This window comes from Apodemus sylvaticus, chromosome 4, assembly GCF_947179515.1.
Source record: "Apodemus sylvaticus chromosome 4, mApoSyl1.1, whole genome shotgun sequence".
Taxonomy (NCBI): domain Eukaryota; kingdom Metazoa; phylum Chordata; class Mammalia; order Rodentia; family Muridae; genus Apodemus; species Apodemus sylvaticus.
The window spans coordinates 49,853,797-49,876,568 of NC_067475.1; the positions used below are offsets into that span (position 1 = coordinate 49,853,797).

Sequence of the window (22,772 nt, forward strand, 5' to 3'; positions counted from 1 at the left end):
AGGTGGGGATAAAGCTGCAGTCAGGGAAGGCAGTGGTTTCCAAAGGACACCAGGGTGTTGGTGCCCAGTCCATGATAGGTCACTGTGGAGCTCAGATCACAGTGCTGACAGAATCCATATTTGGAGAATTACATAAGGTTGAAAGAGAGGACAGCAAAATGATACAAACTTATAAAATCTTAGTCTGGCCTTTTGTTTCAATCGAAGGGAAACTGAAACCAAAATAGATTTCTATCTTTGCTTTTAGACAGCTTAAATATTCTTGCTATTTATCTCTAGATTTGGTTGGTTGCTGATTTATACAAGTTGATGTGGTAAGTTACTCTTAAAATATATGATTTTGTCCTCCCTTTTTGTACTTAATTAGATTTTTATTTTTATGGTTTGATCTCTGTCATTTGGGGTTTCAGAGTTTCAAGGTCATCTTTTGGTTTGTTGACACATCGTGTTTGCCTGCCTAGCAGCACAGCCTGTACTATTTGTTTTGGAAACACTACTGAGCCTTGGCTCCAAACTTATCTTTAATTTTAGAGATGTGGTAGGCAGACTTGCTAAACTCTGTCTTTCTCTAGCCTTTATATGCAACTTCTGCTAAGATTAACTTGGTATTTTTGTTCTTGTGGGTGGTATTGATGGGTAAATGATTACTGTTTTGAGAGAGAATTCAAGGTAAAACTCAGGTGAATTATGAATTATTTTAAGTAAAGCAAACAAAGCTTGATTACTTTTATGTAAAATATCTTCCTAATAACTTAGAATTTATAAAACTAAAAATAAAACATTATCTCTAATTCTAGAGATAATGTTAATAGATGAAAATGTTAATACAGATGATAAAACTTCATGCAAACTTGTGTCATTAAAGAAACTAATATATTAATGCCATTACATTTTCTACTATAAATATACTTAACTATGAGTCCTCAGGGCTACCTACAAATGGGAAGAATATGTAAGATGTCTTTTACTGACCATTGTTAATTCATTTGTATTTTATAATGACTTAGTTTTCCATAAATTTCAGGCAGAATATAATAAAGAAATTAATTTTGTAAATAATGAATATTTGTATATATAAACAGGGAGATTAGAGAAATTTAGAATTAACTGCATTTTTCTTAACATTTAAATAGCATTTTTGAGTTATCTGACTTTGATATGCATAAGAAGGGTTTCAGCTAAATGCCTGAATTATGGAAGCTGGTGCATAAAGAGGAACCCTGAATTTATATTAGAGTCTTCTCTCTGTAATAGTAACACTGAAGTATAGGATACCTATTTTACAACATTGTTAAGAAAACTGCTTTTGATAATATTATTTATAATTTTGAGTTTTATTTCTTTTGTTGAGTTTTATTTCTTAATAGTTGATAGGAGTTTTAGTTTTTCTTCTTTCAAATATTAATTTACATTATGCATACTTATTGAATATTATATGGAAATTCAATAGTATTACAACACTAATCATATTAGAGTTGTCAGCATTTCCATCTAGAGTTTTTGATCATCTTGTAATTTTTATCCATAATATATAGGTAAATATAGTTCGCAATAGCATATCAAATGTCTTGTGAGTCACTACAGGAAAAGACATGCAAGCAGCCAAAAGAAGTTTCCATGAAAACCACAAAACATATAATATGCACACTTACACACATATATTATAACAAACAATAAGTGGTTTTCATAAGTATGCATTGTGTGAGTGTTGTAATACTACAAAGTAGTCATAAATATTGAATATTGAAAATTGAAGTATTTGTATTTCATGAGAGGAACTGTTTTGTTAGCAAGCTCTCAAAAGTTTTAATATATTATCCAAGTTATATATTCCTATTTTATAATAATATAATATGTATTCATATAATAATATATAACCATATATATGCATATATATATATCAAAGCTACATAAATGTAACTGGTTTAGTGACTAAAGTGCTTCCTTATCTCTATTTGACATTATTATTATTTACAATTTCTCACTTAACGTGTGTACAAGATTTTATGATCTTCTCTTAGTTCTATACCCACACTTTTGATGTCTTCCCAATTTCTTCTTTATTTCTTTTTATTTTTCTGTGCATGTTTTATGCATATGATTATATTTGATATGTATTGATGCTACCACAAACCATGTACAATCCATAAGGGAACTATTACTTCACTCCATTCTCCAAATCTTATTCTCTTAAAATATATGTTTAAATGCTTTATTTGTTTGTAGAGCTGTGCACTTGCACATGCACTACCCTCAGAAGCTATAAGAGGAAGTTGTATCCTCAGGAACTGGAGTTCTTGATGTTTGTGATTTGCTTTATGGTTGCTGGAGACCCAGATCCTTTCGAAGACCACTAGATACTAGTAATTGCGTAGCTATCTCGCCAGTGTCAAGCTCTTAAGATTCTTTCAGATCCTTTTCCATGATGTTTGGTGAATTTTTTTCTGTAATAAAGATGTACTGTTTAGGGCTGAACACTCTGAGTTCCCTTATTCTCAGGTCTTTGAAAAATTATTAGTCATTGCTTTGACTGTCTACACTACTAAAAGAGTTCTTGATTAAGCAGATAGTTATAACAATCTGTTGTTGTAAATGTGACTATTTAGAAAACAATTCAACTGCATGCTGATTTAATAAAACATTGGTAGTATATTCTACCATTAGACTCATAATCTTTCTGACCATAAATGCTTGATTATGGTGTGCATCCTGCCTGTATGGCAGTCCCAGGATCCAATCAGAAATCCTTGGCACTATTATATCATTACTACATCTTGGTTGGAAGATCAGTATTATAGCACAGGGTTCGAGACTGCATTAGATTATTGCTGAATTTTCTCTCTTAATCACTTATCTATTCTATGAAATATATTCAGTGTGGAGGAAGCTTTCAGCTCAGTACAATTTATGTGTTCTGTATCCAAAGAAATGTTAATGTGAGCAATAAGCTCTTGCCATTTTCTTTTGGTGGGTGACAAAGATCATTGGCAAGAGCAATAAACATATTGTCTTATGGGATCCTGGGCCAAACACTCACAGTGTATTCATCTCTCCTTGGGCACTGGGATTTTTGCTTTTAAAACCTTTAATTTCTGGGGAAAGCTTTTGTCTGCACAGACTACCACCATCTTAATAAAACAACAGGTAATTTTTAAAAATAAATTCATGGATCATACCTAGAAAAAATTAGTTACTTGGAAATATTAGTTTATCACAATTGGTCCATCCATGTTATTAACACAATTCTGCGTATTCCAGTATGCCAATGATGCATTCAGCCTCATTCTCCCCTTTTTCTTTTATTGAAAATAGATGCCTCTCTTATATAGTATATCCTGATTATAGTTTCCCATCCCCTACTCCTCTCAGTTACTTTCCACCTTTTCTCCCCTCATGAATCACAATATTTTTGTTTCTCATTGGAAAAGAGTAGACTTCTAAGAGATAACACCCAAACATGAAAAAAAGAATAATAAGATGAAGCCAAAATTATTTTGTTGAAATTTGAAATGTCAAATTAAGAGAAGAAGTAGAGTCGCAAGAGCAGGCACAAGTGTCCAAGAGCCACTGATTCTCACACTCAGGAATGTCCTAAAAGAACTATGCAAATAGCTGTAATATGTATGCCCAAGCCCTGGAACAGACGTAATAGAGGCTCTTTGCTGCTTCTGTCTCTGTACGAACATACACATTATGCTTAGTTTATTCGAAGGACCTTATCCACCAAGCATCCTCAGTCTGTCTCCTTCCTCTTGCAAACTTTTTGACTCCTCACTGTGGGATTCTCTGAGCTCTGAGGGGAGGAATTTGATGGATAGCTCCCATTTAGATCTTCCTGCTACACAATTTCTGATGGTGGTATCCATTATTCTGATTTCTTTATGTATTTTGGCTATTTGTCCTCTATCAGATGTAGAATTGGGTTAAAAAAATCCCATTCTGTAGGCAGCTACTTTGTCCAATTTTCATAAGTTTTTCAATTTCATAAGGTCTCATATATTAAATATTGATATAAGTGTCTGTGCTAATAGTTTTATGTGAATAAAGGCATCTCTTGTGCAAATGAGTTTAAGTCTATTCCTCACCTGAATTCTTTGTTCTTCAGGGAGTGGAATTTTATGCAAGATGATGAATATGGATCTATTTCCATTTTTCTAATGGAGACATCCAGTTTAATGAACAGTAGTTTTTAAGAATGTGTGATTTTTTTCACTGTATATTTTTGGCTTCTTTATTAGAAATCATTTTTCACCTGTGTGTTCATTTATGTTTCAGTCTTTCAGTACTCTGACCCACCAGTCTGGTTTTTTTTTTTATCTTTTCTTTCTTTTTTTCTTTTTTTTTATTGATATATCTTTTATTTACATTTCAAATGATTTCCCCTTTTCTGGGTCCCCACTCCCCGCAAGTCCCATAAGCCCTCTTCCCTCCCCCTGTTCCGCCATCAATTCCTTCCCACTTCCCTGTTCTGGAAATCCCCTATACTCTTGCACTGAGTCTTTCCAGAACCAGGGGCCACTCCTCCATTCTTTTTGGGCATCATTTAATTTGTGGATTATGTCTTGGGTATTCAAAGTTTCTAGGCTAATATCCACTTATCAGTGAGTGCATACCATGATTGATCTTTTCAGACTGGGTTATCTCACTTAGTATGATGTTCTCCAGCTTCATCCATTTGTTTAAAAATTTCATGAATTCATTGTTTCTTTTTTTATTTTTTTTGTCTTTTTTTTATTCGATATATTTTTTATTTACGTTTCAAATGATTTCCCCTTTTCTAGCCCCCCACTCCCCGAAAGTCCCATAAGCCCCCTTTTCTCCCCCTGTCCTCCCACCCACCCCTTCCCACTTCCCCGTTCTGGTTTTGCCCTATACTTCTTCACTGAGTCTTTCTAGAACAAGGGGCCACTCCTCGTTTCTTCTTGTACCTCATTTGATGTATGGATTATGTTTGGGGTATTCCAGTTTTCTAGGTTAATATCCACTTATTAGTGAGTGCATACCATGAGTCACCTTTTGAGTCTGGGTTACCTCACTTAGTATGATGTTCTCTAGCTCCATCCATTTGCCTAAGAATTTCATGAATTCATTGTTTCTAATGGCTGAATAGTACTCCATTGTGTAGATATACCACATTTTTTGCATCCACTCTTCTGTTGAGGGATACCTGGGTTCTTTCCAGCATCTGGCAATTATAAATAGGGCTGCTATGAACATAGTAGAGCATGTATCCTTATTACATGGTGGGGAATCCTCTGGGTATATGCCCAGGAGTGGTATAGCAGGATCTTCTGGAAGTGAGGTGCCCAGTTTTCTGAGGAACCGCCAGACTGATTTCCAGAGTGGTTGTACCAATTTGCAACCCCACCAGCAGTGGAGGAGTGTTCCTCTTTCTCCACATCCTCTCCAACACCTGCTGTCTCCTGAATTTTTAATCTTAGCCATTTTGACTGGTGTAAGGTGAAATCTCAGGGTTGTTTTGATTTGCATTTCCCTAATGACTAATGAAGTTGAGCATTTTTTAAGATGCTTCTCCGCCATTCGAAGTTCTTCAGGTGAGAATTCCCTGTTTAACTCTGTACCCCATTTTTTAAAAGGGTTGTTTGGTTTTCTGGAGTCTAACTTCTTAAGTTCTTTATATATATTGGATATTAGCCCTCTATCTGATGTCGGATTGGTGAAGATCTTTTCCCAATTTGTTGGTTGCCAATTTGTCCTTTTGATGGTGTCCTTTGCCGTACAGAAACTTTGTAATTTTATGAGGTCCCATTTGTCAATTCTTGATCTTAGAGCATACGCTATTGGTGCTCTGTTCAGAAACTTTCTCCCTGTACCGATGTCCTCAAGGGTCTTCCCCAGTTTCTTTTCTATTAGCTTCAGAGTGTCTGGCTTTATGTGGAGGTCCTTGATCCATTTGGATTTGAGCTTAGTACAAGGCGATAAAGATGGATCAATTCGCATTCTTCTGCATGCTGACCTCCAGTTGAACCAGCACCATTTAGCAAAGTGGCAGGTTATAAAATCAACTCAAGCAAATCAGTGTCCTTCCTATACTCAAAGGATAAGCTGGCTGAGAAAGAAATTAGGGAAATGACCCCCTTCACAATAGCCACAAACAGTATAAAGTATCTTGGGGTGAATCTTACCAAACATGTGAAAGATCTTTACGACAAGAACTTCAAGACTCTGAAGAAGGAAATGGAAGAAGACCTCAAAAAATGGGAAAACCTCCCATGCTCATGGATCGCCAGAATCAATATAGTTAAAATGGCCATTTTGCCAAAAGCAATATACAGATTCAATGCAATACCCATCAAAATCCCAACTCAATTCTTCACAGAGTTAGAAAAAGCAATTAAGAAATTCATCTGGAATAACAAAAAACCCAGGATAGCTAAAACTATTCTCAGCAACAAAAGAAATTCTGGGGGAATCAGCATCCCTGACCTCAAGCAATACTACAGAGCAATAGTGTTAAAAACTGCATGGTATTGGTACAGTGACAGGCAGGCAGATCAATGGAACAGGATTGAAGATCCAGAAATGAACCCACACACCTATGGCCACTTGATCCTCGACAAAGGGGCTGAAAACATCCAATGGAATTCATTGTTTCTAATGGCTGAATAGTACTCCGTTGTGTAAATATAGCACATTTTTTGTATCCATTCCTCCGTTGAAGGATACCTAGGTTCTTTCCAGCTTCTGGATACTACAAATAGGGCTGCTATGAACATAGTGGAGCATGTGTACTTATTGCATGCTGAAGAATCCTCTGGATATATGCCCAGGAGTGGTATAACAGGGTCCTCCGGAAGTGTCATGCCCAGTTTTCTGAGGAACCACCAGACTGATTTCCAAAGTGGTTGCACCATCTTGCAATCCCACCAGCAGTGGAGGAGTGTTCCTCTTTCTCCACATCCTCGCCAACACCTGCTGTCTCCTGAGTTTTTGACCTTAGCCATTCTGACTGGTGTGAGGTGAAATCTCAGGGTTGTTTTGATTTGCATTTCCCTAATGATTAATGATGTTGGACATTTCTTAAGGTGTTTCTCATCTCTCCGAAGTTCTTCATGTGAAAATTCCTGGAAACATTTGCTTGTATAATTGTCTTCCATCCTTTTACTCTAAAGTAGTTTTTGTCTTTGACACTGAGCTGTGTTTCCTGTATGCAGCAAAATGTAGGGTCCTGTTTATGTAACCAGTCTGTTAGTCTATGTCTTTTTATTGGGGAATTGAGTCCATTGATGTTAAGAGATATCAAGGAGTAGTGGTTATTGCTTCCTATCGTTTTTGATTTTAATTTTATACTTGTGTGGTTATCTTCTTTGGGTTTGATGAAAGAAGGTTAATATCCTGCTTTTTCCAGGGTATAGTTTCCCTTGCTGTAATGGTGTTTCCCCCTATTATCCTTTGTAGGACTGGGTTTGTAGAAAGATATTGTGTACATTTGGTTTTGTCATGGAATATCTTGGTTTCTCCATCTATAGTAATTGAGAGTTTCGCTGAGTATAGTAGTCTCAGTTGGCATTTGTGTTCTCTTAGAGTCTGCATGAGATCTGCCCAGGATCTTCTGGCTTTCATGGTCTCTGGTGAGAAATCTGGTGTAATTCTGATAGGTCTTCCTTTATATGTTACTTGCCCTTTTTCTCTTACTGCCCTAAGTATTCTTTCTTTGTTTAGTACATTTGGGGTTTTGATTATGTGACGGGAGGTATTTCTGTTCTGGTCCAGTCTGTTTGGAGTTCTGTAGGCTTCTTGTATATTCATGGGCATCTCTCTCTTTAAGTTAGGGAAGTTTTCTTCCATAATTTTTTTGGAGATATTTGCTGGCCCTTTAAATTGTAAATCTTCACTCTCATCAATGCCTATAATCCTTAGATTTGGCTTTCTCATTGTGTCCTGGATTTCCTGGATGTTTTGGGTTACAAGCTTTTTGCATTTTGCATTTTCTTTAACTGTTGAGTCCATGGTTTCTATGGTATCTTCGGCATCTGAGATTCTTTCTTCTATCTCTTGTATTCTGTTGTTGATATTTGCGTCTATGCTCCCTGATTTCTTCCCAAGGTTTTCTATCTCCAAAGCTGTCTTTCTTTGTGCTTTCTTAGTTGTTTCTACTTCTGTCTTTAGATCCTGGAAGTTTTTGCTCAGTTCTGTCATTTGTTTGTGTTTTCCTGTAATTCTTTAAGAGATTTTTGTGTTTCCTCTTTCATGACTTCTGCCTGTTGATCAAAGTTTTCCTGTATTTCTTTAAGTGATTTTTGCGTTTCCTCCTTATTGGCTTTTGTATTCTCCTGAATTTCTTTCAATGATTTTTGTGTTTCCCTTGTAAGGGCTTCTAATTTTTGATCCATTTTCACCTGGATTTATTTAAGTATGTCCAAATGGATCAAGGACCTCTACATAAAACCTGACACACTGAAACTAATAGAAAAGAAACTGGGGAAGACCCTTGAGGACATGGGCACAGGGGAAAAAAGTTCCTGAACAGAACACCAATAGCTTATGGTCTAAGATCAAGAATTGACAAATGGGACCTCATAAAACTACAAAGTTTCTGTAAGGCAAAGGACCCTGTCAAAAGGACAAAATGTCAACCAACAGATTGGGAAAGGATCTTCACCAACCCTAAATCTGACAGAGGGCTAATATCTAATATACACCAGTCTGTTTTCATGTCAAAGTTTTGTGGTTCTTATTACTATAGCTCTGTAACACAACCTGAAATTGGGAGTGGTGGGATATCTAGCAGTTTTTTTATTGTTCAGTATTGTTTTGGCTATTCTGGTTTTTCGTTTTTCTATATAAAGTTGTGAATTCTATTTTTAATGTCTGGTAAGCACTGTGTTGGAATTTTGACAGAAATTGCACCGAATCTGTAGATTGTTTTTTGATGGATATTGGGTTTTCTAAGTCCAATCCTACCAATCCAGGTACATGGCAGATCTTTCCATCTTTTGATACATTCTTAAATTTATATTTTCAAAAACTTGAAGTGTAGCATAGAAGTCTTTCACTTGCTTGGCTAGAGTTATGTCAATATATTTTATATTTTTTAAGACTTCTGTGAAAAGTGCCCCTTCTTTGATTGATTTCTCAGTCAACTTCTCAATTGTATATCATAAGACTACTATTTTTTTGAGTTGATCTTGCATCTGGCCAACTTTGCTGAGATTTTTAAAAAATCAGCTATAGAAGTTCCTTCGTAGAATTTTTGGTTTACTTATATATAAGAAGATATCAGTTATAAATAATGATACTTTGACTTCTCCCATTCCAATTTTTATGCTCTTGATCTCCTTCTGTGTTTTTATTGCACTAGGTATAACTTCAAATAGCATATTGAACAGTTATGGATAGAGGAGATAATATTTTCTTTTTTCTGATTTTTGTGGAATTACTTTGTGTTTCTCTTCATTTGATGTGATTCAATGGATATCATATTATAAAGTACAACTTTAGAAATTTTGATGTAACAAATAAAATATTGATTTTTAGTTATATTCCCAAATTCTGTCACTGTTAATAATTACATAAGCCTATTGGACTTAATTAATTTACCTAGTCATCTCTCTCTCTCTCTCTCTCTCTCTCTCTCTCTCTCTCTCTCTCTCTCTGTGTGTGTGTGTGTGTGTGTGTGTGTGTTGCAAGTATGAGAATTGAGTATAGCATATATTTTCTGATATAGAGCTTGTTTACTATAAATGAGTATTCATGTCCATTTCTTACGAAGTACTTAGAATGTATTACATGCATGTTATCAACATTTATTACCTACATAAGAGTGTTTACTATTCTTTCATTGTATCTAGGAATATTAAAAATGAAGTACATCTTTAATAAGTTTGTTTCAGAAAGGTGAATGTATAAATATAAATATATCTATAATATACATCAAATAGACTTCCATAGCCTTATCTAGAAAAGCTGTCACATATCCAACAGTTACTCATCACACTGGGGACTATAAGCTTTGACTAAAAATGTTCTTTTAACTGAATGTACCTAGTGTACATAGATGGTGGGTCTAGAGAGAACATAGAACACCATGGAAGCAAAATATTGCATGTCAAATATGAACAAAAATCTAGTTTTGTTAAGGATTTATTCATGCAGGTAGTTGTCAAATAAGCAAAAGAGAGAACTGTATTAAGATCCTGACAAAACTATCAGATATGGTCCTTTCTCATTTCATCAACTTAATAAGTGATATTACCTTCAAATACCTTCATGTTTAGCATTTCTATCTTACTTGCCATTAGGCTCCAGTTAGGCCACACACCTACTGTTTTTCTAACAGTAACATACTCTGTACATGTGCCAAGTCGCTTACCTCATTCATTCACAGTTATAATTATCTTCCCGATGACCTGCCATTTCCATTTTTTACATATCTATAACTTGGTTTGGTCCCACTGGCATGAGTGAACTTCAATTGCATTTTTATCATAAGTTTCTCTCTTTATAGTTTTGGTAACTTCTCATTTTCTGGAAAGATTTGTCTGTCTGCCCCTCTAACATGATCTCAATGTACCTTGCCATTTTTCAGATAACCTTTAGTCTTATTGATATTTTTATTCTCATTATTTATGTTTCTGAAGTATTTTAAGTGTGCTATATGTGTAGGCATTCCTGATAGCAACACAAAATTGTCCAGGAGAAGAAAACAGAGATTAATTGATTACTCTGTTTAAAATCAATATACCACTAACCAGTAGCCAACATCAAACTGAATGGAGAGAAACTTGAAGCAATCACATTAAAATCAGGAACATGACAAGGCTTCCCACTCTCTCCCTATCTATTCAATATAGTATTTGAAGTTCTAGCTACAGCAATTAGACAACAAAAGTAGGTCAAAGTGATACAAATTGGAAAGGAAGTAGTCAAAATATCACTATTTGCAGATGATATGATAGTATACTTAAGTGACCACCATAGAACACCTAAAATTGATAAACAACTTCAGCAAAGTGGCTGGATATAATATTAACTCAAACAAATCAGTGCCCTTCCTCTACTCAAAGGATAACAAGCTGACAAAAAAGTTAGAGAAATGACCCCATTCACAATACTCATAAATAATATTACATAACTTGGTGTGACTCTAACCAAGCAAGTGAAAGAAAGATCTGTATGACAAGAACTTCAAGTCTCTGAAGAAAGACATCAAAGAAGTTCTCAGAAGATCTCCCATGCTCATGGATTGGCAGTATTAATATAGTAAAACTGGTCATCTTACCAAAAGCAATCTACAGATTCAATGCTATACCCATCAAAATTCCAACTTAATTCTTCATAGAGTTACAAAGAGCAATTTGCAAATTTATCTGAAAAAACAAGAAACCCAGGATATTGAAAACTATTCTCAACAATATGAGAACTTCTGGGGGAAATTACCATCTCTGACCTCAAGCTGTATTACAAAGCAATAGTGATTAAAAACTGTGTGGTATTGATACAGAGACAGACAAGAAGTTCAATGGAATAAAATTGAAGACCCAGAAATGAACCCACACATATATAGTCATTTGATCTTTGACAAAATAGCTAAAATCATCCAGTGGAAAAAAGGAGGAGTTAGAGAAAGGACTGAATGAGCTTAAGGTGTTTGCAATCCCATAGGACGAACAATAATATCAACCAACCAGACCCCCGTCCCCAGAGCTCTCAGGGAGTAAACTACCAACCAATGAGTACACATGGAGGGACCCATGTCTCCATCCTGTAGCAGAGGATGGCCTTATTGGGCATCAATGGGAGGAGAGGCCCTCCATCCTGTGAAGGCTTAATCTCACAGTATAGGGGATTCGAGGGTGGGGAGGCTGAAGTGAGTGGGTTGTCAGGGGAACACTATCATAGAAGCACGGGGAAGAGGTAAGAAATAGGGTGTCCATAGGGGAAATGGGGAAAGGTGATAACATTTGAAATGCAAATAAAGAATATATTTAATAAAAATAAGAGAGGAAATAAATAATTTTATATGGATACTTAAAACTGTATAAGGCTCAAATTGTAATTCTCCTCAGTAGATGACATCATAAATTTTATCTAATTAAAATCAAATAACACACTAACACCATATAAAACACACCTAAACATTCATGGATATGCATGCACAAACATATATGTTTTTCTGGAAAGGGCTAATATTTCTTCATTGAGAAAAACCATTAAGACACATTAAGAACTTATAGGGCATTTAGATGGTTTTCCTAAGAATGTTTTTGAATGTTTTTCACATTTTGACATTGCTCTTGGCAACTGCTTACAGTTTATAAATATCTAGTACTGGAATATTAATTTGTACTAATATTTATTTCATTATGTATTTTTCAGAAATAAAATACTTGTTAGAAAGAATTCTGTGGACATCATTGCAAATGAAGTTCTTCCTGCTTCTTTCCCTCATTGGGTTCTGCTGGGCCCAGTATGACCCACACACTTACTATGGACGAAGTGCTATTGTCCACCTGTTTGAGTGGCGCTGGGTTGATATTGCCAAGGAATGTGAGCGATACTTAGGTCCTAATGGATTTGGAGGGGTGCAGGTAAGACTTATTCACAATTCAAATGCTGAGTTTACTGGGCTTTTATAAAATTGTTTTCTAATGTATTTTAAGTATTCTGAAGCAATATTTTACTTCACATATAAGTTTCTTGAGGAAGAAAAAATTGTGGGGATGGCAGCTTTCTATTTTGTTTTCAGACATCAAGAGGCCCTCTTCATTGTGCTGTCAATGTTTTCAATGATTCTAACGCAATGGAAATGAATTTATACTGTTTAAGAACTGCAGGATCATTGGTAGTTTTCTACAGGATTTATTTATGTAATGTAAGCTGTAGCTAATCATCTTAACTCATGTATTTTTAGGTCTCTCCACCTAATGAAAATCGTGTAGTAGAAAGCCCTGAAAGACCATGGTGGGAAAGATACCAACCAATTAGCTACAAAATATGCTCCAGGTCCGGAAATGAAGATGAATTCAAGGACATGGTGAACCGGTGCAACAATGTTGGTGTAAGTGATGTTATATGTGATTCGAGTCAGTTTATGCAAAACCATGTTCTGTTTGTTTCTTATTCTTCTTAAGCAAAAGGCTTCACACTTTTAAACTTCTCCCTTTCTATTTATCTATAACTCAAAATTAACTACTGGTTCATGGGCAATTTTACTTTTTTTCACATAAAGAATTTAAAGAAGATAACTTATAAAGGAAATCTTTAATTTTTAATCTTCATGACCATACTCATTTTTAGTTAATCTTTTCTGATCAGAAATTAGAAATTTCAGATGCAAACTTACTCCCATTTTAGGTGATTTATTAGTTGACTCACAATTCCTGCACTATTTCCTCTTTTAATAAAGACAAATATCTACCTTTGTTTTTAAGAGACTGTCTTAGTCAGGTATTCTATTCCTGTACAAACATCATGACCAAGAAGCACGTTAGGGAGGAAAGGGTTTATTCGGCTTAAAGTTCCAAATTGCTGTTCAATACCAAAGGAGGTCAGGACTGGAACTCAAGCAGGTCAGGAAGCAGGAGCTCATGCAGAGGCCATGGAGGGATGTTACTTACTGGCTTTCTTCCCCTACCTTGCTCAGCTTGCTTTCTTATAGAACCCAGGACTACCAGCCCAGGGATGGCACCACTCATAATGGGCCCGTCTCCATTGATCACTAATTGAGAAAATGCCCCACAGCTGGATCTCATAGAGGCACTTCCTCAACTGAATCTCCTTTCTCTGTGATAACTCCAGCCTGTGTCAAGTTGACACACAAAACCAGCGAGTACAGAGACTAAAACTCAGATTAACAACTTTCATAATCAAAATGTCTGCTTTTAAAAAGAAACCAAATTGTAGGTTTTTAAAAAGTTATTTTGTTTTATTTTTTGTGATGATGCTTCTAGTTTTCCACTTACCAGTTCTGTAAATTCTCCACAAAATATAGATTATTGTTGACCTTCATTTCACATTGACTTTTTTGTCCTGTTGAAAATGAAGTTATATCTATCTATGTATCTATGTATGTATGTATCTTTGTATCTATGTATCTATCTATTATCTATACATCTATTATATCTATCTATCTATCTATCATCTATCTATCTATTCATCAATCTACCTATCATTTATCTGTTATCTATCTATATGTAGTTTTGTTAACATGCTGGGACTTTAATGATGGAACTGGAAGTGGAAGCATGAAAACTATAATAATGCCACTCAAATGAGAAAAAATGTTGAGTATTAAAAAAGAAATCTGGGTATCATTATGCACATGGTAGTCTTGGAAAAGAATTTGACATGTGGGTTTATTTTCCTTAGTTAATATAGTATAGGTGGTAGAAACTCAAATCAGTATTCAAAAACCTTTCCATAGTCATTTGATGGCTCGGGGAAGGTGCTAAAAATGTAATGTATGTAACTATTTTTATATATAAACAATATATATATATATATATATATACATAATTTTATACAGTATGTCTATATATGCTTCATTAGTGTGCTGCAGTTTAAGCAGCCTAATTTTAGGTCTCTAAGGTGTTTTGAAGTATTCTTCTCTTCAGGTCCGTATTTATGTGGATGCTGTCATTAACCACATGTGTGCAGTAACAGCTGAAGCTGGACAAAGCAGTACATGTGGAAGTTATTTCAACCCAAATAACAGGGAATTTCCTGGAGTACCATATTCTGGTTTTGACTTTAATGATGGAAAGTGTACAACTGAAAGTGGAAGCATTGAGAGCTACGCTGATGCTGCTCAGGTGAGCAAAAGGATCAGAATGAAAAAAAGAAATCAGAGTCTTATACACATGGAACTTTTGGAATATAATTTGACATGTGGTTTAGACTCCTTATGAAATATATTACTAGGAGTTAGGAATGCAAATCAATCTTCAAAAACCTTCTCCTAGTCTTTTGAAGGCTCAAGAAAGGTGCTAAATATTAAGATTTGTGTTTTACTCCTGTACCACATAAGATAAGGAGAAAAAGGAAAAAGGAAGGACACGAAGTTTCCTCAACTAACTAATATTATTATCTATTTTATTTCTGTCTCATGCAGACAATATAGTGGAAAATATTCGAAGGGTATATCCACAGTAGGATGTGAATGTTTCCAGTTTTTCCATGAAAAGGCTTTATGAAGCTTTTTTGTTGGTTATTATATTTATTTACATTTAAAATGTTTTCCCTTCACAAACTCCCTACTCCATGCCCGCCTCCGACACACACACACACACACACACACACACACATGTTCCCTATGAGGGAACTCTTGCCACCCACCCATCCACTCCTGCCTCACTGCCCTTGCATTCCCTTACCCTGGAACATCGAGCCTCCACAGACCTCTCATTGATGCCTGACAAGGCCATCCTCTGCTACATATGCAGCTGGAGCCATGGGTCTCTCTATGTGTATTCTTTGGTTGGTGGATTATTCCCTGGGAGCTCTGGAGGGACTGGTTGGTTGATATTGTTGTTCTTCCTATGGGGAGACGAATCCCTTCAGCTCCTTCAGTCCTTCCACTTAGTCCTCCATTGTGGTTCCTGTGCTCATTTTGATTGTTGGCTGTGAGCATCCACATCTGTATTGGTCAGGCCCTAGCAGAGCCTCTCAGGGGACAGCTAGAACAGGCTCTTGCCAGCAAGTGCTTCTTGGTATCAGCAATAGTGTCTGGGTTTGGTGTTTGTAGATGGTATGGTTCCCTAGGTGGGGCAGTGTCTGGATCACTTTTCCTTCAGTCTTTTCTTCACTCTTTGTCCCTGCATTTCCTTTAGACAGGAACAATTTTGGATTAATATTTTTGAGATGTGTGGGTAGCCCCACCCCTCAACGGGGACCATGCCTAACCAATGGATATAGTTTCTAGAGGTTCTACTGACTAATTGGTGAAACTTGTTTAGTTGAAGGAAATCTTGGGCAACAGGTGAAATTTAAATATTGAACACAGTTCTGTTCTATTCTGTTTGTCTTAACAGGTCAGAAATTGTCGTCTGTCTGGACTTCTGGATCTTGCACTTGATACAGATTATGTTCGTACCATGGTGGCTGACTACCTGAACCATCTCATTGACATTGGTGTAGCAGGGTTCAGACTTGATGCTTCTAAGCACATGTGGCCTGGAGACATAAAGGCAATTTTGGACAAGCTGAATAATCTAAATACACAATGGTTTGATGAAGGAAGCAGACCTTTCATTTTTCAAGAGGTAATATAATACATATATGTATATATAAAAATGACATTGTTCTTTTAAACAAAAGATAGATGGAAGGTTGTATTAAACATAATTTAATAGGTTAATGTCTGAATGCTTTATAAAATGTGAAATTTCTTTAACTCCCTTTTATGTAGATATAATAGACTCAATTTTTTTTTTATCAGAATAAAGGTCTAAGGGAATGTAAAGAATTTATTTAGCTTGTGACATTATTGTACCACTTAGTGTATACTCAGGGACTATTATGCAAAATCTTAGTTGCTGACTCAAGTCAGTATTTCTAGGCTTAAATCTTGTCTTAAGTATTATTAGATGTCTACATTTTGGATAAATTGATTAATATTTCTGTGGGCATTTTTCATGTGAAGAAGGTTAATAATGTTTGTAATAGTTTTCTTTGGAGAATCTAATGAATTTGTAAGTGCTGAAATTGTTTATCTGACAATAACTACTTTGATAGTATGAATATCTGAATTTTCAATTATATGTTAAGTGAAATATGTCAGCCATTTTTACTGGAAAAGAAATGATATTGCCATTAAATTTCTTTCAGTATTGATATATATACTTAAAAAAGAGTGAAGAAAACTACTTTAAACCTGAACGGTATATATGAAATTTATAGGATATTATTTTACATTAACTAATTTAATATCATTTTATTCAATGACAGTTTCCCCCTATTTCTTTACTAGGTTATTGATCTGGGTGGTGAGGCAGTGTCAAGTAGTGAGTATTATGGAAATGGCCGTGTGACAGAATTCAAATATGGAGCAAAACTGGGCAATGTTATGCGCAAGTTGGATGGAGAAAAGATGGCCTACTTAAAGTAAATACATCACACTTTGTCATTTTGTCTGTCACAGATCTGTTGTCATATTATCCCAATACATAATCATCTTATACATTCTAATTTATTAAATATTTATTAAGATGTTAGCTATTAAGAAGATTGACTGCTCTCTAAACAATAAAAAATCATCCTGAATTAATACATTTCATTTTAAATATCAGCAACAAGGAGGTTTCCTAATAACACAAAATATCACTACAGACTTTTTTCTGTCTTTAATATGAGTCTACCAAATTTTCATAGTTACAATCTGCTAAGGTCAAGATATTACTTGAAAAGTTCTACTACTCATAACTAAAGCTGCAATGTGGTTCGACTGTTGCACATATATACACTGTAATAAATTAACTTGAAATGTTTGCTCATAACACAGAATGCAATGTCTAACCCTTTTTGTTTGTTTTTCATTGTATATACAGTGATATGAATATTTATGCTTCCTGAGTCAATCTACATTGCAATCTTACATGAGCAATGTGGATGACATGTAAATAAATCTTATATATAAAATTACCTTAAGAACATTTTTCTGTGGGATAATCATCTGCTTAGAGAATTATTAGTTAGATTAAAATAGACTATAGAACTATATGAGGTACAGATTTAGGATACTCTAAATGTTTTTTTTCAAGGAATAATGTATACATATATTTTTAAAAACTAGGAACTGGGGAGAAGGTTGGGGATTCATGCCTTCTGACAGAGCCCTCGTGTTTGTGGATAACCATGACAATCAGCGAGGACATGGTGCTGGGGGATCATCCATCCTGACATTCTGGGATGCTAGGTAGGGAAAGCTATTCTTGACATTTGTTTGTGTCCCCAAGTGATAGCAAAATTTCTAGTTTTCTATTGTAATATTATTTTGTAATTTTCAGACTCTATAAAATGGCTGTTGGATTTATGTTGGCTCATCCCTATGGTTTCACCCGGGTAATGTCAAGTTTCTACTGGCCAAGATATTTCCAGGATGGAAGTGTAAGTTTAAATATACTTTTGAAGAAAGAGAAAACAGAGTCCTGTTTTTTTTTTTCCATTTTATATATGCAAGCCACATTTTCTTCTTTTTTCTTTTTTTAATTGAATTTTTTTATTTGCATTTCAAATGTTATCCCCTTACTTTGTTTCTCCTCCAGATCCCCCTATCACATCCCCCATCCCCCCACTTCTATGAGGGTGTTACCCTAACTACCCATACACCCACTCCCGCCTCCCAGACCTCAACTTTCCCTACACTGGGGCATCGAACCTTCACAGGAGATCCTCCTCTCCCATTGATGCCATCCTCTGCTACATACATAGCTGGAGTCATGGGTTCCTCCATGTGTGCTCCTTGATTGGTAGTTTCCTGCCTGGGAGCTCTGGGATGTCTGTTTGATTGACATTGTTGTTCTTCCTATGGGCTTGAAAATCCCTTCAGTTCCTTCAGTCGTTTCTCTAACTTTCTATTTGTGACCCTGTGCTCAGTCCAAAGGTTGACTGTAAGCATCTACCTTTATATTTGTCAGACTCTGGCAGAGCCTCTCAGAAGACAGCTATATCAGGCTGTCATGAAAAAATACACCATAAAAATTATTTAAAACAATTTTAGCATTGTAAGTATATTATAGAACTATGTACTGCTTTATCACTTTGAAACTATAACTTGAAAGTTAGAAAATAAAAACAGAAAGAAAAATTTGGCGTCTAGTAGTTCTTTCCTGGCCCATTTGATGTGGGGATTGTGTATAGTAACATCTGAAAGGAGGATATCAGCTTTTGTTTATTTAACCAAGACCAATATTTGTTAAATACTTTTGGATTTTTTATGGAATATAAAGAAACTTTTCAGTTTAAATGAGGTTATTTAAAAAAAATACACGAAACAAATTATGTTAAATTAAGCACATCAGTTTGATGACTTATTCAAGAATAGTAAACGTTACAAAATATTTTGCAATACCTTAATCTGAACAACTTCAAAAGTCAGCTAAGGTTATGGGGAGATGATTTGGAAAGTAAAACTCTTATAGAGGAAATGGGAGTTCAAGTCCCTGGGACCTTGCAATGCTGAGCTGACTTGATGGCTTATAGTACAAGTGCCCAGCAGGTGGAGACAGCAGATTACTCAAGTATCAAATGTAGCAGAGGATGGACTTGTTGGGCATCAAAGGGAGGAGAGGCCCTTGGTCCTGTGAAGGATTGATGCCCCACTGTAGGGGAATTTGAGGACAGGGAGTCAGGAATGGGTAGGTGGGTGGTGGCACACCCTCATAGAAGCAGGAGGAGGAGGGAAGGGATAGAGTGTTTCGGACGGGGGCATAATTGGGAAAGGGGATAGCATCTAAAATGTAAATAAATAAAATATCCAATAAAAAAAGAACACAGAGGGAATGTTTGTTTTAGAAAGATATTTAAATGTGTTGACATTTAAATACATATTAAATTTTTGGAAAATTTATTACAAAATATCAGGACATATTTATTAGCACCTTTATTTAAAAGGTGGCATAATATCAATTGATATTATATTTAAATACTTCACAGACATTAATATTTTATATTACCAAACTATATTTCTATTTTATAAATAATGACACTCAGCCATAAAGAGCTTATGTATATTAAATTAGATTTTAATTAGCATTGGAGCCTTTTTTTAAAAAAGTTTTTTATTAATTCATTGTGATTTTAACATCAGTTACCCCAATCCCACTCATCTCCCCATTGCCTCATATCTGCCTAGTCCCTTGCAACTTTCCTCCCAAATAAAAAAAAAAAATAGAATAAGAAAAACAAACAAACAAACAAATAAATAAACAAAAATGCCTCATTGTGTTCCACACATATGCTTGTCTACATATGCTTACTTGCAAATGTTGATAGCAATGAGTCATTGGTCTGGTTCAAGGCTTCTGGCTTCCAGGACACTATCAATATTGGATGCACTTCAGTTTGCTGGGGAGAAAGGGGAAGACCATCTCTCCCTTGAATATGCCACTGTGCAGCAGAGTACGGGTGGGGGCTAGTACTCCAGTGATCACACACTGTGGCCAGCTTACCCAAACTCCTGCCATCAGGAACAGCTCTATGATGTTATACAAGTCTGGTGCAGGGTGTGTTCCAAGGTAGGGCAGCCAGTGAGCGGCAGGGCCTTCTTTTTGTAGCCTGCAGAGATCTACATGGTTCCAGGTCCCAGTTCATACCAGGCATGTCCTAATGGCCTTCAGTGGTAATATGAGCCATGGGCAACAGACCCTGCTGCTACATGGCTATGAACCCAGACAGCAGTATGGGCTGATATGTCACCTTGGCCTTGGTGGCAGGACAAGCTACTCACATAAAGCTATTCTTCTCTACCCTCATGTCTCCAATTCTGTCTCTTCATAGAGCTCAAACCAGTCCATTTCTCAACCACATACTTGCACATCATGGTAGCTCCCACTGTGGGTGGGCCATGACACATGCAGACCTCTGCCTGTTTCTGCCTGTCAGCACTGCTGAGCCTGATCTTTAATTCCGGTCTTTCTGATGCTAAAGCTCTTGTCATTTTAGTGATATTAAAGAAGAGAGATATTAAGAAACTGTTGCATGGATGACAATGAGTAAATAAAATGTATAATTCTGGGAAATATGACATAAGATAACTATGGTATATACATTGAAATAGTAAATACTCAATAGTGGTCTGTATAAATACTGAAGGAGTTAAATATTAAGTAGATACTATAGAAACGCAAGTAGCAGAGCACTTTGAGTTTAGCGCAGTGGAAATGCAACATGCATGCTAAAACCTGCGACTTTCCCCTTTATTTAAGGATATCAATAACTGGTTCGGACCACCAAATGACAATGGAGTAACCAAAGAAGTGACCATTAACTCAGACAGCACTTGTGGCAATGGCTGGATCTGTGAACATAGATGGCGTCAAATCAGGTGGGATGTCCCATTCAGATCTTGCCTAATAAGGAAGTTGTTTAACCTTTTATTTTAAACTGTTGAATTAAAGGGTACCAGCATTTCTCATGATCCTGTGCTTATAGGAACATGGTTGCCTTCCGGAATGTCGTCAGTACTCAGCCTTTTGCAAACTGGTGGGATAATGGCAGCAACCAAGTAGCTTTTGGCAGAGGAAACAAAGGATTCATTGTCTTTAACAATGATGACTGGTAAGTGGATATCACTTGAAGTAAGATTATATTCTATTATACTTATATTCATTATATTCGATTAAGATACTACTATGTCTTAGAACCTTCTGTTTACTTTCTGTTCACCTATAGCTTAAAATAGTTTTATTAATGGATTGAAGAAATATAATATATAGTGACCTAAAAACTGTAGGAAGAAAAATGCTCATTCATTCTTAATGTGTTTTTCAATTTTGTAGATTTTTGTTTTAGGTAGAGATTTTGATATTGCTCTTGTTCTCGATGCATTTTTACACTGTCATGTGTATATATTTTCAATATACTCATATGACACCTGTATAAAAGACATAAACATTCAATAAAAATCTTAAAATTCAGTGAAAGGGTGACTAGTATTAGCTTCAAATTATCACACTCTAACTCTGTATCTCAACTAGTTATTTTTTTGTTTCTTTGGTATACAATCTTAAAATGTCTGCCTCTGTGTAATAATTCTCCTTTTCTTTGTGATTAATCTTTTCAACACATCTGAATACTTGGCCAGGGCTGATGGGTTTTCTCAGGAGATAGATGTGGATTGGTTCTACAGTCTCCAATTACTGCCCTTCCATTTGAGATACATGCTTCTTTTTCTTCTCCTTTAACAATTTCCTCCTATATACAACTACACTTTGTGAATATCTTTGTGAGTTATCTTTTGCTCAGATTATCTTTTACATGTTTAGATGATTGTATTTGTTTCTTTTTTGATGCTGTGATTAAACATCATGGCCAAGGCAATTTATAGAGGAAAGAATTTATTTGTGCTTACAGTTACAGAGGTTTGACTCTATGAAGGAAAGGTATGAGGGAAGAAAATGGAAGGTGATGTCTCACATTTTGAGCCAAAAGCACAATACAGAAAAAGCTGATTAGAAAACATACAAATGTTTTTATTCTCAAAGCTGCCTTCAATGACAAAATTTCTCCAAAATTCACATCACCCACTTCCCCAAACTGTGACATCACTTAGAAACCAAGTTTTAAACTTACAAACTTACCATGTACTCTTAATCTATCTATCTATCTATCTATCTATCTATCTATCTATCTATCTATCTATCTATAGTATAACATATGATAGATATAATATATAACTATATAAGCATATATATAATCATTTATTAGGTATTTGTTCATTAAATCATAATTCCTATTTATAAAGCACAATTTTAGACAAGTATTCACTTTGAAGATAGTTTGCTTTCTTACATTTGCCTATGTTGAATTTGATTTCAGAATTAACTTTTCACTTTTTCAGGGACTTGTCAACAACTTTACAGACTGGTCTTCCTGAGGGCACATACTGTGATGTCATTTCTGGAGATAAAGTCGATGGCAATTGCACTGGAACAAAAGTCTATGTTGGCAGTGATGGCAATGCTCAGTTTTTTATTAGTAGCTCTGCCGAAGACCCATTTATTGCAATCCATACAGAGTCAAAAATATGAAATTTAAAATAAACTCAAGTCTAGAGCATCAATCATTTGTATCTCCTGTCTTTTATGTAATTT

The 22,772-nt window shown here is 35.5% G+C and overlaps 1 protein-coding gene across 1 annotated transcript; it reads left to right on the plus strand.

Annotated features, from left to right (window-relative positions):
• Positions 1–218: 218 nt before the first annotated feature.
• On the plus strand, positions 219–22,709 carry LOC127683569 (alpha-amylase 1). The gene is made up of 11 exons (XM_052180910.1): positions 219–314; positions 12,340–12,551; positions 12,875–13,021; positions 14,577–14,774; positions 15,993–16,223; positions 16,931–17,064; positions 17,753–17,875; positions 17,967–18,066; positions 20,886–21,004; positions 21,112–21,237; positions 22,520–22,709. Exons 2-11 carry the CDS (start codon positions 12,384–12,386, stop codon positions 22,707–22,709), a joined length of 1,536 nt encoding a protein of 511 aa, XP_052036870.1. The 5' UTR covers positions 219–314; positions 12,340–12,383.
• The last annotated feature ends 63 nt before the right edge of the window (positions 22,710–22,772 follow it).

What these genes read in the sequence shown, in the direction of transcription:
- LOC127683569 (XM_052180910.1), top strand. Translation starts at nt 12,384, where the DNA reads ATGAAGTTCTTCCTGCTTCTTTCCCTCATTGGGTTCTGCTGGGCCCAG. An exon ending in ACCGGTGCAACAATGTTGGT is followed by an intron (nt 13,022 to 14,576) that starts GTAAGTGATGTT and finishes TCTTCTCTTCAG; the next exon opens with GTCCGTATTTATGTGGATGC. An exon ending in GATATTTCCAGGATGGAAGT is followed by an intron (nt 18,067 to 20,885) that starts GTAAGTTTAAAT and finishes CCTTTATTTAAG; the next exon opens with GATATCAATAACTGGTTCGG.